The sequence below is a fragment of the Diachasma alloeum genome, unplaced genomic scaffold, assembly GCF_001412515.2.
Source record: "Diachasma alloeum isolate Michigan unplaced genomic scaffold, Dall2.0 Dall_scaffold_00192, whole genome shotgun sequence".
In the NCBI taxonomy this organism is placed as follows: Eukaryota; Metazoa; Arthropoda; class Insecta; order Hymenoptera; family Braconidae; genus Diachasma; species Diachasma alloeum.
In genome coordinates, this window is record NW_021680357.1 from 1,505,934 (window position 1) to 1,521,624 (window position 15,691).

The 15,691-nt window shown below is 34.7% G+C and overlaps 1 protein-coding gene across 1 annotated transcript in view; it reads right to left on the minus strand.

Annotated features, from left to right (window-relative positions):
• Positions 1-5,568: 5,568 nt before the first annotated feature.
• LOC107048394 overlaps positions 5,569-15,691 on the minus strand; it is a 114,120-nt gene continuing 103,997 nt past the window's right edge. Inside the window, exons 2-4 of the mRNA XM_029126799.1 lie at positions 10,182-10,468; positions 7,193-7,453; positions 5,569-6,015 (exon numbers count right to left, since the gene is read on the minus strand). Of these exons, the coding sequence (XP_028982632.1) occupies positions 5,569-6,015; positions 7,193-7,453; positions 10,182-10,468 (995 nt within the window). The remainder of the gene's footprint in view (positions 6,016-7,192; positions 7,454-10,181; positions 10,469-15,691) is intronic.

Genomic DNA, 15,691 nt, shown 5'->3' on the forward strand with positions numbered 1-15,691 from the left:
ATTAAGGGTCGCAAGAATTGGAATAAGGATGATGGGGGTCCTATGTGGGTCATATGAGGGTTGGCGAGCGGAGCGAGCAGGATGCGTATCCCCCTAATAAACAAAAAGGAATCCAACGGCAAAAAGAAAATATTTATAAACAATCCCATTTGTTAGAAGAATAAATATAGAAACATGACAAAAATTACAGAATATTCGTTTTATTCACTAGATTAATCGGATGGAATTCAATATTATGTCTCGTCCCACATCATCAAATGTTGCACCACTTGCCATAATCGATACCCCACCACACGTGCCCCGAAAAAATTTCGACAATCGTTGTAATTCGTATGACACACAACGGAAGGAATGATTTTATCAATGAAACTACAAATACGCCAGACGCACGACGGCAAACCGTGTACGGTAGTGTTCCTATTCTTAGCCGGCATCGGCATTTATTTGTTTACTGAAATGATACCAGGTATTTTCACACGAACTCCCCCGTTTTCTCGGGAGAATAACCCGTCGATACGTCACGATTCTACGGGTTATGAGTCGATGAGTTGATACTATTCCGTCATCTATTACTCATGTTTTGGGGTTTTACGAGCGCCTCTGACGTACGGGTTTCGGGGATTTATCGATTCTGGCGGTGGCCACCACCTGCTGGCGACGCCAGCATTCGGTATATGGACTCCTGGTAGGATTATGTGTCGTTTGGGACTTTTCAGTCGATAAAAAATCGCGAGGATTTTTACCCCTTTTTCGACAAATTATCATATTTATTAATTTTTCGGTGGTGGGGAGCCTTTCGTGGGAATTATTTAGAAATATTGTCTCTACAATATTATTTGAGATAATTATTTCAATAAATTGTATTGGGAAATTAAAATGGTTGTGATTGATTTTCTGCTTTTCAATTTGAAATTAAATCCACGTTTAATTAATTGCGGATTTTTTTTCCTGTAAAAATTCCCCGGAAAATTTTTCCTAAGAAAAGTTTTCGTGTGATATTTCCCTGGAAAATATGAAATCAAACATATTTGAATACAGCATCAATTCTTTATTGAATGTAACACAACTCAACTGATCTGATTAAAAATGAAATCGCATCGAATTTAAAATTTACATATCAACATTGGTCGGTAAATAATGAATTTATTAAACAAACGTGAATAAAAAAAGACCATTTTTGTCATCAACTTTTTCATTTTTACAATAAAAAAAAACTTTTTTTTTGTCATCTAACCGAAAAAAAATCAATTAGCATTGAAAAAAAAAACTCCAAGCAAAAACCGACATGAAAAAAATTGGTGCGGAAAATTGATTTCGAAGGGAAGAATTCGCCGAGGAAAACTTGACGTGTAAAAAATTTCCGAGAATTTTTCAATGAGGAAAAAACTTCAGTTACCCATATCGATCAAATAAAATTCTTTCGTTGAAATTTTCCCATTCATTTCAATGGAAATGTTGCAATTTTTAATAAACAATAAATACAATCTGAATAAAGGACTGTTACGTGTGAATAAATTTATTTCAAAATAATAAATTTTTCACTTGAATCAAGAAAACATTCGATTGTATTCAGAAAACTATTCGTTTAATTTTAAATATCACATGAAAAAATGAAAAGATTCATCATTAAGTTTGAATGAAAGATTCATCATGAGCTCTCTGAATAAACTCATTCATTTGCTCTAAGTAAAATTCATTCAATGGAAATAAACGGCTTCTCCAAGCGTATAAAATTCCAAAAAGTATTCATCCGCATCGTTCATAATCTCGTCTCATGTATCGCACAGATTCTCAGAATTTTTTCTATTAATTTCAATGGAATTATTCCAATTCTCAATAAACAAGTAATGCAATCTGAATAAAGGACTATTACGTGTGAATAAATTCACTTCCCATTAGTACACTCTTCATTGGAATGAAAAAAACACTCGTTAATATTGGAAAAACTATTCATTGAATGCAAAAATATCGCAAATAAAAATAAAAATTGTATAAAAGCTTCATTACGAGCCAGTTGAATAAACTCATTCATTAATTCTAAGTTCGATTCCTCAATGAAAATGAACTCCTTCATCTCGATCAAAGCCATTTCATCCAAAGAAATAATTCTCCACATCCGCGTTGTTCATAATCTCGTTGCAGGAATAATCTCGTGTGATGTATCGCGCAGGTCCTCGCACATGCATATCGATGATTATAAAATCCGCCCAACGACTGCCTCATAGCCCCCTGATATGTACAATTAAATAACAAGAGTCCATTCAAGTTATTTTCAAAACATTTGTTCAATTAAAAAACAAAACAGCAACAAAATCAAATAAAACGTCAAATTGTCGGGATCGACGGGTCAGACAGGTAAATAAATACACACATTGATTTACGAAATGGTAACGTGGTATAATAAATAGTTTATCATAATACAAATAAGTATGCGTGTATGCCCAATAAATACACTATCAGTAAAATCCATAAAAAATACATTACAATAGATTTATAAAATACTACCCTAAATTCATTTCACTCGCAAGTAGAAAATGGAAATATTCATCAAATCAAAAATATCATCCACCGGATGAATAAAAAATTGTCACGGATTATGAATGGAGTGTTCTTATCAGTCGAAGAATACAACAAAAAGTGTTCTTTCGTGAAATTTATCTCTCCGATATTTCCCCAGCTGAAGAGAGACTGAAATTCCCAGTGAAAATAAACGAGACCCTCCGAGATTCCAAAAACCTCAATTAATCAATTATAATAGAGTGTAAAAATCCCTTAGAATAGTCTCATACTCGAATCCCTTTATCGTATAAAATAACATTAATGAAAAATCTTACGTTCACAATATCACAGCTAATAACTTTAAGCTCGCCTGTGCCGCGCGTTAAAGCTAGAACAAATAAATAATTTTTTCTACTTCATCCGAGTTACTTGTGGAACATTGAATTACCCGCAAAAGGCACATGATGAGAGTGAGATACTCACTATGTACAAGTGTCTATTTTTTTTTACAGGGGAAACTTGTCCACTGAATATTGCAAATTATTAATCGTTGATGGAGGCATTTGCTGCGTTGTAATACTGCTTTTAACTCTTAAATAGCATTTTTATAATACTGGTCTCAAGTCCGTGGATTGTGTAGATACCCTGGTTATTAAATTCCCGTCGAATAGTATATTTCGATTGTCAATAGAAGAGAAGAGACGTGGAGTATTGTTTTATTTCAAAAAGACGAGAGAGATGTTGATGTCGTTCGATCTCTGGAAGAATATCTTTTGAGAGGAAAGGACTGATGGAATTTTTTTCGAACGATTAAATTTTTTTACGTTTTAAAAAGGGGTCTTTAAGACAGCTTAATTTTAAACCTTGACCGCAAAAATATGTGTTATTAATAGGGTCGACCATAGAGAAAAAGGAAATAAGACATCATGAGTTCGAAACAAAAAACCCTTGTCTAAAATCTCTAGAATATTTAGAAAGCTCGTCTTAATGTCTTAATTTGAAACACAAAAAAAGACTTGAATTTGAAGACATAAACGTCTTAAAAAGGGAAAAAAGTATCTTTAAGACGTCTCAATTTAAGACATTAAACGTGAAAATATGTCTTATTAACAGGGTCGACCATTAAAAAAAGTCTTAACGTCTTAAGTTAAGACATTAAAAAAGACCTCAATTTGGACACACTTTCTTAAAAAGGAAAAAAAGTGTCTTTAAGGCGTCTTAATTTAAGACATTAAACGTGAAAATATGTCTTATTAACAGGGTCGACCATTAAAAAAAGTCTTAACGTCTTAAGTTAAGACATTAAAAAAGACCTCAATTTGGAGACACAACTGTCTTAGAAAGGAAAAAAAGTGTCTTTAAGGCGTCTTAATTTAAGACATCACACACGAAAATGTCTTATCAACAGGGGCAACGACTGAAAAAAAAGTCTTAATGTCTTAATTTGAGACACAAAAAAGGACTTGAATTTGAAGACATAAACGTCTTAAAAAGGGAAAAAAGTATCTTTAAGACGTCTCAATTTAAGACATTAAACGTGAAAATACGTCTTATTAACAGGGTCGACCATTAAAAAAAGTCTTAACGTCTTAAGTTAAGACATTAAAAAAGACCTCAATTTGGAGATACAACTGTCTTAAAAAGGAAAAAAAGTGTCTTTAAGGCGTCTTAATTTAAGACATCACTCACGAAAATGTCTTATCAACAGGGTCAACGACTGAAAAAAAGTCTTAATGTCTTAATTTGAGACACAAAAAAGGACTTGAATTTGAAGACATAAACGTCTTAAAAAGGAAAAAATGTATCTTTAAGACGTCTCAATTTAAGACATTAAACGTGAAAAGATGTCTTATTAACAGGGTCGACCATTAAAAAAAGTCTTAACGTCTTAAGTTGAGACATTAAAAAAGACCTCAATTTGGAGACACAACTGTCTTAAAAAGGAAAAAAAGTGTCTTTAAGGCGTCTTAATTTAAGACATTAAACGTAAAAATATGTCTTATTAACAGGGTCGACCATTAAAAAAAGTCTTAACGTCTTAAGTTAAGACATTAAAAAAGACCTCAATTTGGAGACACAACTGTCTTAAAAAGGAAAAAAAGTGTCTTTAAGGCGTCTTAATTTAAGACATCACACACGAAAATGTCTTATCAACAGGGTCAACGACTGAAAAAAAAGTCTTAATGTCTTAAAATCAAACATTAAAAAAGACCTGAATTTGGGGCGCAAACGTCTTAAAAGCGGGGAAAGTGTCTTTAAGACGTCTTAATTTAATACATTAAACATGAAAAGATGTCTTATCAACAGGGTCGACCATTGAAAAAAAGTCTTAATGTCTCAAGTTCCCATATTAAAAGACCTAAATCTCGGGACAAAAACGTCTTAAAAGCACGGAAAAAGTGTCTTTAAGACGTCTTAACTTAAGACATTAGAGATGAAAATATGTCTTATCGACAGGGTCGACCACTGAAAAAAAAAGTCTTAATTTCTTAAGTTCAGATATTTAAAAAAGACCTAAATTTCAGGACCAAACGACTTAAAAGCGGGAAAAAAGTGTCTTTAAGACGTCTTAATTTAAGACATTCAACACAAAAATGTCTTATCAACAGGGTCGACCATTGGGGAAAAAAAATAAGACATCATGAGTTTGAAACAAAAAATCTTCGAGTAAAACCCCTACAATGTTGAAAAAGCACGTCTTAATGTCTTAAATTGAAACACTATGAATGATTTAAATTTGCCCACAAAAAAGTCCTAAAAAGGGTGCCAAAATGTCCTCATTCCAGCCGCTATTGGCGACTTTTTTCACAATTCAATCGTCTTTTTCATTTCGAAGTAACTCTCCTGATCTATTCTTAAAATATCTCCCTTGACTTCCACCCCACATACATCTTCTCTTCCATCAAACATCGATTCAATTAATCCTGAATAAAAAGAAAATCGAATGATCAAGTACATTTTGAGCCTTAAAACACCTCAAGATGAATATGAAAAATGGAATAAATAATTGATGATTTTCATTCGCGAGTTAGTATTTTTGAAGTGTAAAAACAGACAAAAATAGTGATTTCACTGCACGATTTTTCGTCGTCTATTTCTCATGAGCCTCCGTCTCATGCCGCGTCTCCTAGTCTGTAGGCCCTCACCACTCGGTCCCACACTCTTCTGCTTCCTAAATCGACCGTTTGGATTTTTCTTCCTCTCCTGGGACGGTCGTTTCGCCTTCATTCGCACAACTTTCTTCGGATTTTTCGGCTTCGGACGGTAAGCAGACAGTGGCTTAACAGTGTTGGGATCGCATGTACCGGGTCCCGTGGCCGTTGCATTGCGGAATGCACGAGTCCAGTCGTTTAAGAAGGCTTGATAAAGTCGAAGGACACCCCAGTCCTGAATAAGCATGAGCGTCAGGTCTCCCTCGGTCGCCCAATCCGGACTCTCCGTGACAATCTTCGCCTTGTGCACAACGGGGAGTTGAAGACCGAGGTTTAAGATTGCTGTTTCTACTTCGCAGAGCATCTGAGGAGGAGAACAAATGAATTAGGCGGTGCGAGAGGAGGTGATTCACGTGCAGCCGGAGAAATCACGCATTTTAATCAAATCCAACTTTTTATTCATAATTTTCGTTGAAGCGACTGTCAATGATTTCTTGAAATCGCTGAGTTCATTCGATTGCGGGGGAATTTTTTGAGTGGTTTCAGGGATTTCAAATGATTCTGAATGTTTCTTTTTTATCGCTGATTGTAGGATTTCGTGTAATTTCACTGATTTCAAGGGATTGTATGGAATTTGATACAGAAACTGTCGGTAATCCCATGGCCATTTTGACTAGCGGCCAGTTTACTATGAATATATCGAAATCTAAGGGAAATAGAAAAATTTTTGTCAAAATCTTTTTTGTAGGGCGAATTGAGCGCTACAAAAAAGGTAGTTACGAAAATTTCGATATGTTGCTTGGATTCGGAGATATTCGTCAAAAACTCAGCTGAGGGTTAAATCTACTTGAACACGAGCTAAATAAGGGTGGAATAAGGGCTAAAACTATTTGTTATTGAGATCTAAGCGGTTGAAAATTTTTGGCTTAAATTTCTGATATAGTTTTTGGAAATTTTAATTGAGTACCATTTCCAATGAAATTTCAAATAATTTTGTGATTGAAAATTCATAATTCGCCTGAAAAATTAATGAACTTTATGGAATTGAATGAGAATTGGGAAAATCCAGGTAAATATCGTTGAATTTTCCGGAAAAAGACCTGGAATTTGATTTAAGGGGAAAAAGTCAATGGAATTTCAAGTTTCTCTGACAATTCAAGGAAAGTCGCAATTTTTTAGCGGCAGAAAGACGGACATGTCACAATTTTCCTGAACTTTCAAGTGAAAAGGAATATTCACTGTCAAATTCCCTTGAATTCCCAGGGAACTCCTTAAAAACTTCTCGGAATTCTATGAAAATTCAGAGGCATCTGAAATTCAAGAAGAGATTTCTCTAATTTCTTCTGATTTTTCATTAATTTTCCCGGAGTAATTAAACTGAAATTGACAGTTCCCACGGATGTTTCCCTGAAATTATGAATTTTCATTAACAAAATTCATTGAAATTTCCGTCAAAATGATGCTTGTCAGAATTTTCCCAGACTCTTACCGAAAATTTCAGCGCAAAATTGTCAACAGTGTAAAACGGAAATATTGCTCACCCTTAATACTTCGTTCTGCATTCCCCCGACAATCTCATTCCGCCTGTTGATCGTTCGTTCCGCATCGATATTGGACTTCAATCGAAATTTCCTGAGTGAATGAAACGTGATAGCGAACCTCTGGAGTGCATCGTGAAGTCTCGGCAACGCGTGCTCCGCCTTTTTGCTTTTCTCCTTGCACCACAATTCACTGTGATACCACTCCAGCTGGTTCTTCGGTAGCCATGTCATGTGGTACTGCCCCTTCAGCACTTTATAAACCTGCGGACGTAATACGACGTTCGTGTTTATACTGTCATCCAGATCGATGCTGCAATTATCGCGGTTTTTTAGGGTTATTTTTTGCTGTATATTTTTTTTCGTGTTTTCGCTTCAGTCGCACGCCGTGAAAAAAAACGACCGATGGTCACAAAAGGAATTTCTTGAGCTGAGAGAGCAAAGCAAAGTTAAATTAATAAAATTAAGACACTTTTATCAAATTTGAGTCATTCTCCTTTTTTAAATTACATTAAGACATGTACTCTGAACATTCTAGGTGTCAATAGTTATGAAAATAAAAACATTATGAGAATGTCTTGTCTATCAAATGTCTTGTTTTTCTTTCTAAGAACAACCTGGGAAAAAATTGAATACCATTCTATGAAACATGAATAAACGAATCATAAATGTCCAAATCATTTAGGTCAGGGGAAAATGGAATAATTCTACTTTCTTAATATTGCGTTTAGTAAGGTCTTCTTCGAACAAAGTTGATTAGAATTAATAGCTAGAATTATGAGATTATCTCACATTTTTTACGTTAAGAACAGGAGCATCTGGATGCAATATAGTGAAAATGATGATCGATTTTTTCACTTTGAACAAATAATATTAATATCCAAATACAAAATTTCTGATGTGAATAAAAAAAAGCTGTAACTCAATATTCCAAATGAAGTTTTAATTTTTAATTTTGTACTGACAACACGAGATGACAATATCCTCAGCACGGATTTATATTGATGATATGAACAACAGATTAATTGAATTACCGTGTGAACTAACTAAAAATTGATAACAGGATGGGCACGCACTTTTACTAGAGCTAAACAAACATTGAAAATTTTTAAGATGAATGAACTGTTATTCATCTAAATGTATAAGAACATAGATTTATTTAATAATTAATATAGAAATATATAAGGATGATTTTACGATTCGAGAAAACTGAGAAAATTCCCCAGTTTTTTAGAAAATTGTCAGAAAATCCGAATGGAAGCTTTGAAATCGGGCAAATTTAAGTTTTGGATTTTTTGGGTCATATCGACCCAGTATGATCCAAAAAGTCCGAAAATGCAATTTTTCATGAGTATTATACAATCGTCTTGCGCCGAATTTTTATGAAGCCCGCCTAAAAAACAAAGCAGAATTGAATACCATTCTATGAAATATCTGTGAAATGTCCAAATCATTTAGGTCAGAGGAAAATGGAATAATTTCACTTTCTTAATATTGCGTTTCCTAAGGTTTTCTTCGAACAAAGTTGATTAGAATTAATAGCTAGAATTATACGATTACCTCACATTTTTTAATCTGAATGCAATATAGTGAAAATGATGACCGATTTTTTCACTTTGAACAAATAATATTAATATCCAAATACAAAATTTCCGATGTGAATAAAAAAAAGCTGTAACTCAATATTCCAAATGAAGTTTTAATTTTTAATTTTGTACTGAAAACACGAGATGACAATATTCTAAGCACAGAATTATATTGATGAGATGAACAACAGATTAATTGAATTCCCGTGTGAACTAACTAAAAATTGATAACAGTGTGGGCGCGCACTTTTACCAGAGTATCAACAAACATTGAATTCCAGAAATTCACGCTCCAAAGTGCGTCCTAGAAAGAATTGAGTTGTAATTATGATTAAAATCTTATTCATTTGTTGTAATATGAAAATTCAATAGCTGATGAATTGGGACAAACGATTCTCATCGGTCGTAGGGCTTTTTGCAACGAGAATGTCTTAAATTAAGACGTCTCGAACACTAGTTTCTACAGTGCAGTTTTTTCTGTCGCAGTGGCTGATCATGCGATGGGACTATCTACTCGTCAACAAGTCAGGACAATGGGAGGAATTTGAAGGCATATGCCACTGGCGCACAATGCTCGTGTTGTTTAAAAAGTCATCAGGTGTACTGTTAAATCAACGTGGGATAATGGAGAAGCTTTTGTAATAGATACGCGTGGAAATGCGGAGCATACGGCGCAACTGCTTGACTTGCAGGGGTATAGACTAAACAATATCTCAGTTGACAGTTTTTTCAGGCGCCATAAGGTGCCGAGAGGCTGGACGCTTGTTTTGAAAAGAATGGCTCTTTTATCTCGGTGCTGATATCAATGGCTCGAATCATTTTTGGATGTCTTGAAATTTAAGACGAGATGTTTAAGACATTCATTCGACCGGAGTTTAAGATGGAGTTGAAAGAGTCGTGTATTTTCTTAATTTAAGACGTAACGCTATTATTTATTTGACCGTAATTATAGATATTTATTATTTGTTGAAACTTTTTCAAGATTAAGATGTAAGAAATGTCTTAGAATTTAAGATGGGAGTGACGTTATTTAAGACATCAATTCCATTATTGATTTCAGTGAAATTGGTAAAGATACAAAAAGTATTTTCACTTAAGACTTCTATCGTCTTAATTTAAGTCACTACCTTCCCTAGTGCAAAAAACAAATGTCTTGAGTGCTTTTTGCTTTAAGACGTTAACCATTGATTTTAATTCAACAAATGAAAATACATAAATGTCTCAAATTAAGACCATAAATGGCTTCATTTAAGACCTAATTTTAAGACATTTAATACCCCACTAGCAAGACTATTCCATAAAAATGTGGAGAGAGCCTCAATTTTGATGGCATAAAGTCCTAAAAAGGCTTAAAAACGACTTAATGAAGTTTTTATTTCTACAATCACCGGATTCTTGTAACTTACCTTCGAATAAATGTCGTGAACATCTTTCAGGTCCTTTCTGAAGTGATTCTGAGCAACTCGCAGTTGCGTTCGCACGCGTTTCAAGGCACGGTGAACACTGTGCCGTTGAGGGGATCGCTTCAGTGCCGCACCCAAGGGGGTTCCGCAGGGCTGCTCCCAGGGCTCCATGGGGTGGCCCTCAATATCCGCGAAACTTAGGCCGTACTGGGGCGCCGCCGAGGCCACACTCAATCCTGAGCTCAGGAATAATGCCAGGCTCGTCAGGGTAGCCGTTTGTGCTACCGGATCTGTAAATATCAAGTCAAATAATCCATTATTATTATTGATATTTCTATTTATTAATACTTATGTTCATCACTGGGGGAAAAGCCAGTTACCATTCAACCATTTTTAAATATTAAATTTATGAATTAAATTGCGTGAAAAAAATTTGAAAAGAATCATAAACAGTTAGAGTTGTTGAAATTACATTTTGCACATTTCACATCGATTTTGAAAATCGAGTTCGCTACGCGATTATTTGACTTGCTCGGTAATTTACACAATATTTCTTTTTTTATATTCATCGGGAGCAACATTTATGCTGATTCTGTCGACGAATTATAACTATACAGCCATAAAAATAAGGACTTTGTAATTATGACCGTAAAATCGAGCGGAACGTTATTTCCCTATGAATAATTATCACGTAATTTATTTTATGTCGTTACTGTGCTCTGGAGTAACGCTTTTGCGGTACCGAAATTACGGTACTCTACCCCGGTTTCGTAAGTATGGGGGTGTGCTTATGCATAAATTAGGGTTTCACGCGCGATATTTCCGTATCTTTATGTCATCACAACGTGGTTTCGTAAATTTTGTGATGTTGATAGGGTTATACCTGTGGGCAAGTCGTTCGGATTTTTTTTTATTGGGGGGTATTTGCAGATGTAGATGTGATCCGGGGCTTGGTGTGGGAATCTAGAGTGGGGCTAGAAGCGATTATGGATGAACTGATAATTTTCAAACTCCTCCCTTCGGAATTTTGATGAATCTTCGGCTAATGTCTCAAATTAAGACATTAATGCATCCAAGATATTATAATAATTTTTTAAATCAATTAATTGGAAAAAAAATTAAAAAGTCACCAAAAATGTTTTAAGATTCCATGTCTTAATGGGAATAGTGACGAAGTACTGCTCAAATAGCTTAAATTATGACAGAATGAATTTCTTAAATTTATGGACTCGCATTTTAAGACATTATGAAAATGTCTTAAATTATGTTTTATTTTAAAATATTCCAAATTTTACTCATCATAAATTTGACAATCAAGACACATTTATGTGTTTGAAAAATCGTGGCTCAAATTAAGACACTTTTATTTCCTGTTTAAGCCGATCGATGCCCTCAATTTGCGTCAAATTATGTTTTATTTGAAGATATTCCAAATTTTATTCATCACAAATTTGACAATCAAGACACATTTATGTGTTTGAAAAATCGCCGCTCAAATTAAGACACTTTTATTTCCTGTTTAAGCCGATCGATGCCCTCAATTTGCGTCAAATTAAGGGGTTAATACACATGTCAATGCCTCATTATTTTTATGTATGAAATAATAATTTTCAACCTTTTTTCATTGGAATTTTGATGAATCTTCTGCTGCTATCTCAAATTAAGACATTAATGCATCCAAAATATTATAATTATTTTTTTAATCAATTAATTGGAAAAAAATTTAAAAAGTCACCAAAAACGTTTTGAAATTCCATGTCTTAACGGGAATAGTGACGAAATAGTTCTCAAATAGCTTAAATTATGACAGAATAAATGTCTTAAATTTTCGGACTTGAATTTTAAAATATTATGAAAATGTCTTTATCATGTTTTATTTTCGGATGTCATGTTTTATTTCAAGATATCCAAAATTTTCCTCGTCACATATTTGACAATTGCAACAAATTTTTGTGTTTGAAAAATAGTATCTCAAATTAAGACACTTTTATTCCCTATTTAACACGATCGAGGCCCCAAATTTGCGTTAAATTGAGGGATTAAGACACACATCAATGCCTCATTATTTTTATGTATGAAATGATAATTTTCAGCCTTTCCCCGTTGAAATTTTGATGAATCATCTGCTAATGTCTCAAATTAAGACATTAATGTATCCACAATACTATAATAATTTTTTAATCGGAAAAATCAATTAATCGGAAAAAAATTTGAAAAGTCACCAAGTGTTTTATGTTTCCGTGTTTTAATGGAAATAGTGACTAAATAGTCCTCAAGTAGCTGAAATTATAACAGCATAAATGTCTTAAATTTACCGACTTGAATTTTAAGACATTATGAAAATGTCTTGCTCGCCAATCGTTAGTAGACGCAATATGTGTTATTTTCAGATATTCAAAATTTTGCGCATTGCAAATTTGACACTTAAGATCCATTTTGTGTTTGACAAATAATAATTCATATTAAGCCGCTTTTATTCCCTGTTTAAGACGTGCGAGGCCCCAAATTTAAGTCAAATTGAGGCATTAAGACACACATCAATGCCTCATAAATTTTTTCATTCTTTTTTAAATTAATAAATCACCAAAGATGTCTTATGCCTCAATATTCAAAATGTCTGCAGTGCAGGGACGCCACCGCGAGGTGGCGTCGCAGTACCCAATCACCCCTGTCAAAAATCATATTAACCACTTAGAATTTAACTACAAAAATCATATTAACGTTCCCAGTTACCCTCCACAAATAATTGCAATTCGTTGATCATCACCTGTCGCTCACCGAGGTAATGAAAAATTGATCATCAATTCTCCGTCGGTGATGAGATGAATTAATCATCAACCTCCGTAGGAATCAATTTTTGTAGTCAACATGAGACGAGAGGCGGTCCCTGTACGGCAAAGAAAATAACACTGGCTTCTTCCGACTTTCACACCCGGCAGAATCGCATTCACGTGTGGGTATTCGCTACATGTATAAACTAAAATCCTCCGTGAGTATCACCCACGCGCATTCGCGATGAAACCGCCCCCGCAGTAGGAAATAGGTTGCAAATCGGAGAATCACGATTTATTGTCCAATTAAATACCCCGGCGGGCAACTTCCTCCAGTGGACAACCAACGAAACCACGTCCACTTCCTCGGAGTAATTCATTCATTCCTCGGGATTTTACTCCAATTTTTCAACCCTCAATTTATCGAATTATTGTCTACGGAAGTTGTTGATCTTGTGGTTGAATTTAATTCGCGAGGATTTTTCAATTTAATTGCGGTCGCTAATGAAAACCTACGCAATGAGAAAGTTGATGATCATTAATTATTAATAAAAATTTATGAGGAATGACGTCAATCTCAGAAGTTGGAGTCTTAGACGGTTTTAAATAAGACTATGGTTTTATTATCGAGTGGCTTAATTTAAGCCACTCGAAGATACATTAGTTCGGTTGCATAAATGTCTTAAAACCAGAGTTAAAAAATTCCGAGGCCTCAATTTAAGACACGCTATTACTTTAAGACCGTGGCTTAATTTAAGGTGTTGTCTTAATTTAAGACTTTCTATAGATTTAAGACATCGTTTTTATGCAAAACCTTACCAACATTCAAGGCAATCTCAATTCATCTTAATTTCTTCGAATTTAAGACTGTTAAGACATTTAAGACATTGACTTAATTGAAGACGTTAGTTGTTTCCACCCAAAAAATCATGTTTTTAAGCCATCTTAATCCGACCATTTACTCCCACGACCAAGCGTCTCAATTTAAGCTAATAAAAATGGATTAATTTTCAATTTAAGACCTTGATTTTCGTACGAAATGCGCGGACATTCACTTTCTCTCATTCAACTCCGTGATTAATCCTCTACTGTACGAAGAATCTGGTACTTCGTCACCGTGGGCCACACGTGTGGGTAATTAACACGCGCATTAACGGCACGAGTGCGTGCATTAACTCGGACGATAACCCAGCGGGACACCCATGTCGGAACAATTCAGTCACGCGTGTCACGCGTGAACAGGCATGTTCCATGTTTTCGTCCTCCGTCGCACTCCCGTGAAAACGAGAGGCTTCATTTATTACCACCCGTATCAAACCACTTGCGCATAGACCGCTTGGTGCCGTTTTCCAGTTTTATGATTGTATTGCGGGGAGCCATGTATGCAGTGAATTGAGAAGTAATTCGAGTATCATTTTATCACCTCGATTATCAACGTAAACTGATGTGTACATTTTAGATACTTCTTGAGACACTTTTCAGTCGTTAAAAATGTTTGAATCAACTGCGATATCTGATTTCAAGTCTGAATTGAAGAGTAGTTGAGCATCAATGATTATGAACGAAATCTAATGGTTGATGTATTAATTTTTTGGTTAATGTATCAAGTTTTTGTGCTTTCCCCCGGCGAAATATTTATTGAAAAACTTTCTTCGAGGACATTGCATGGGGTACTACGTACACTTGATGATAAATTAAAACGGAGAAGTTTTGAAAAATTGGGAAAGATCAGTGTTAAGACTGATGGGGTCTTAAATTTAAGATTAACGTCTTATATGTAAGACGTATTAACGTCTTATTTTTAAGATGAATTAAAGTCTTAATTTTAAGACTAACCAACTTTCTTCTAACTTTACCTCTTAAATTACGACGTACTAACGTCTTAAATGAACTCAAATTAACGGCCTAGATTAAGACGAATCGAAATCTTGGATTAAGACACAGTTGTTTCCATCTTTAAGACATGGGGACGCCCCGAGTGGCTTAAGTATATCGCCTAAACAATGAGACTGACGTCTTAAATTAAGATATTTTGTCGCCATGTTGAATTCATTCCCGCGCCTAAATCCCGGCAACTTTTATCACCGCCAATGTTCCGTCCACAAAGACACATCAGTGGGAAATCTAATGGGTAATGTATTAAGTTTTTAATCAATTAATCAACAACTGATTGACTCGAAAATAAAACCGGAGTTTTTTTTCGTATTTTCTAAAAAACCTGAATTTCCTTGAATTTTTTATGAAAAATATTTTCTGCATCCAAAACGAATAAATTTTGATTCCTGGTACTTCCAAATGATTTACATTTTTACATTTTCTATAAAAAAAAAAACTTTCCAAGTGTTGAAGAATTGTTCAAAAAACTAGGTTTAAGCTTTTGGGATTTTTTTCCTTATTAATCAATTCATTAATTCATTAATCAATTTTATCAATGATAATTCACTTTCATAATTTTTAAAACTTTTATTCAATTTGTCAACTTGGAAAGGACTCAAATTCGGCGCCATAAATGTCTTAAAATTGGCCCGGGTCATTACCGATGTCGGTACCGGTCAAATGTTTGCGGTTGAGCGGGTGACGGTGGGTGGGGGGCCGGAGAGTCGGCGGTAAGGGTGCAGAGAGCGTGTCCAGTGAATGTTTCATCTCCCTCTCCTCATTTTTAAAAAATTTTTGTACTTTTTCTGCGTGAGTAAGGACGAAGATTGTTGGTTTTGCGTTTGCGCCGTGGTACCGGAGGGGCGG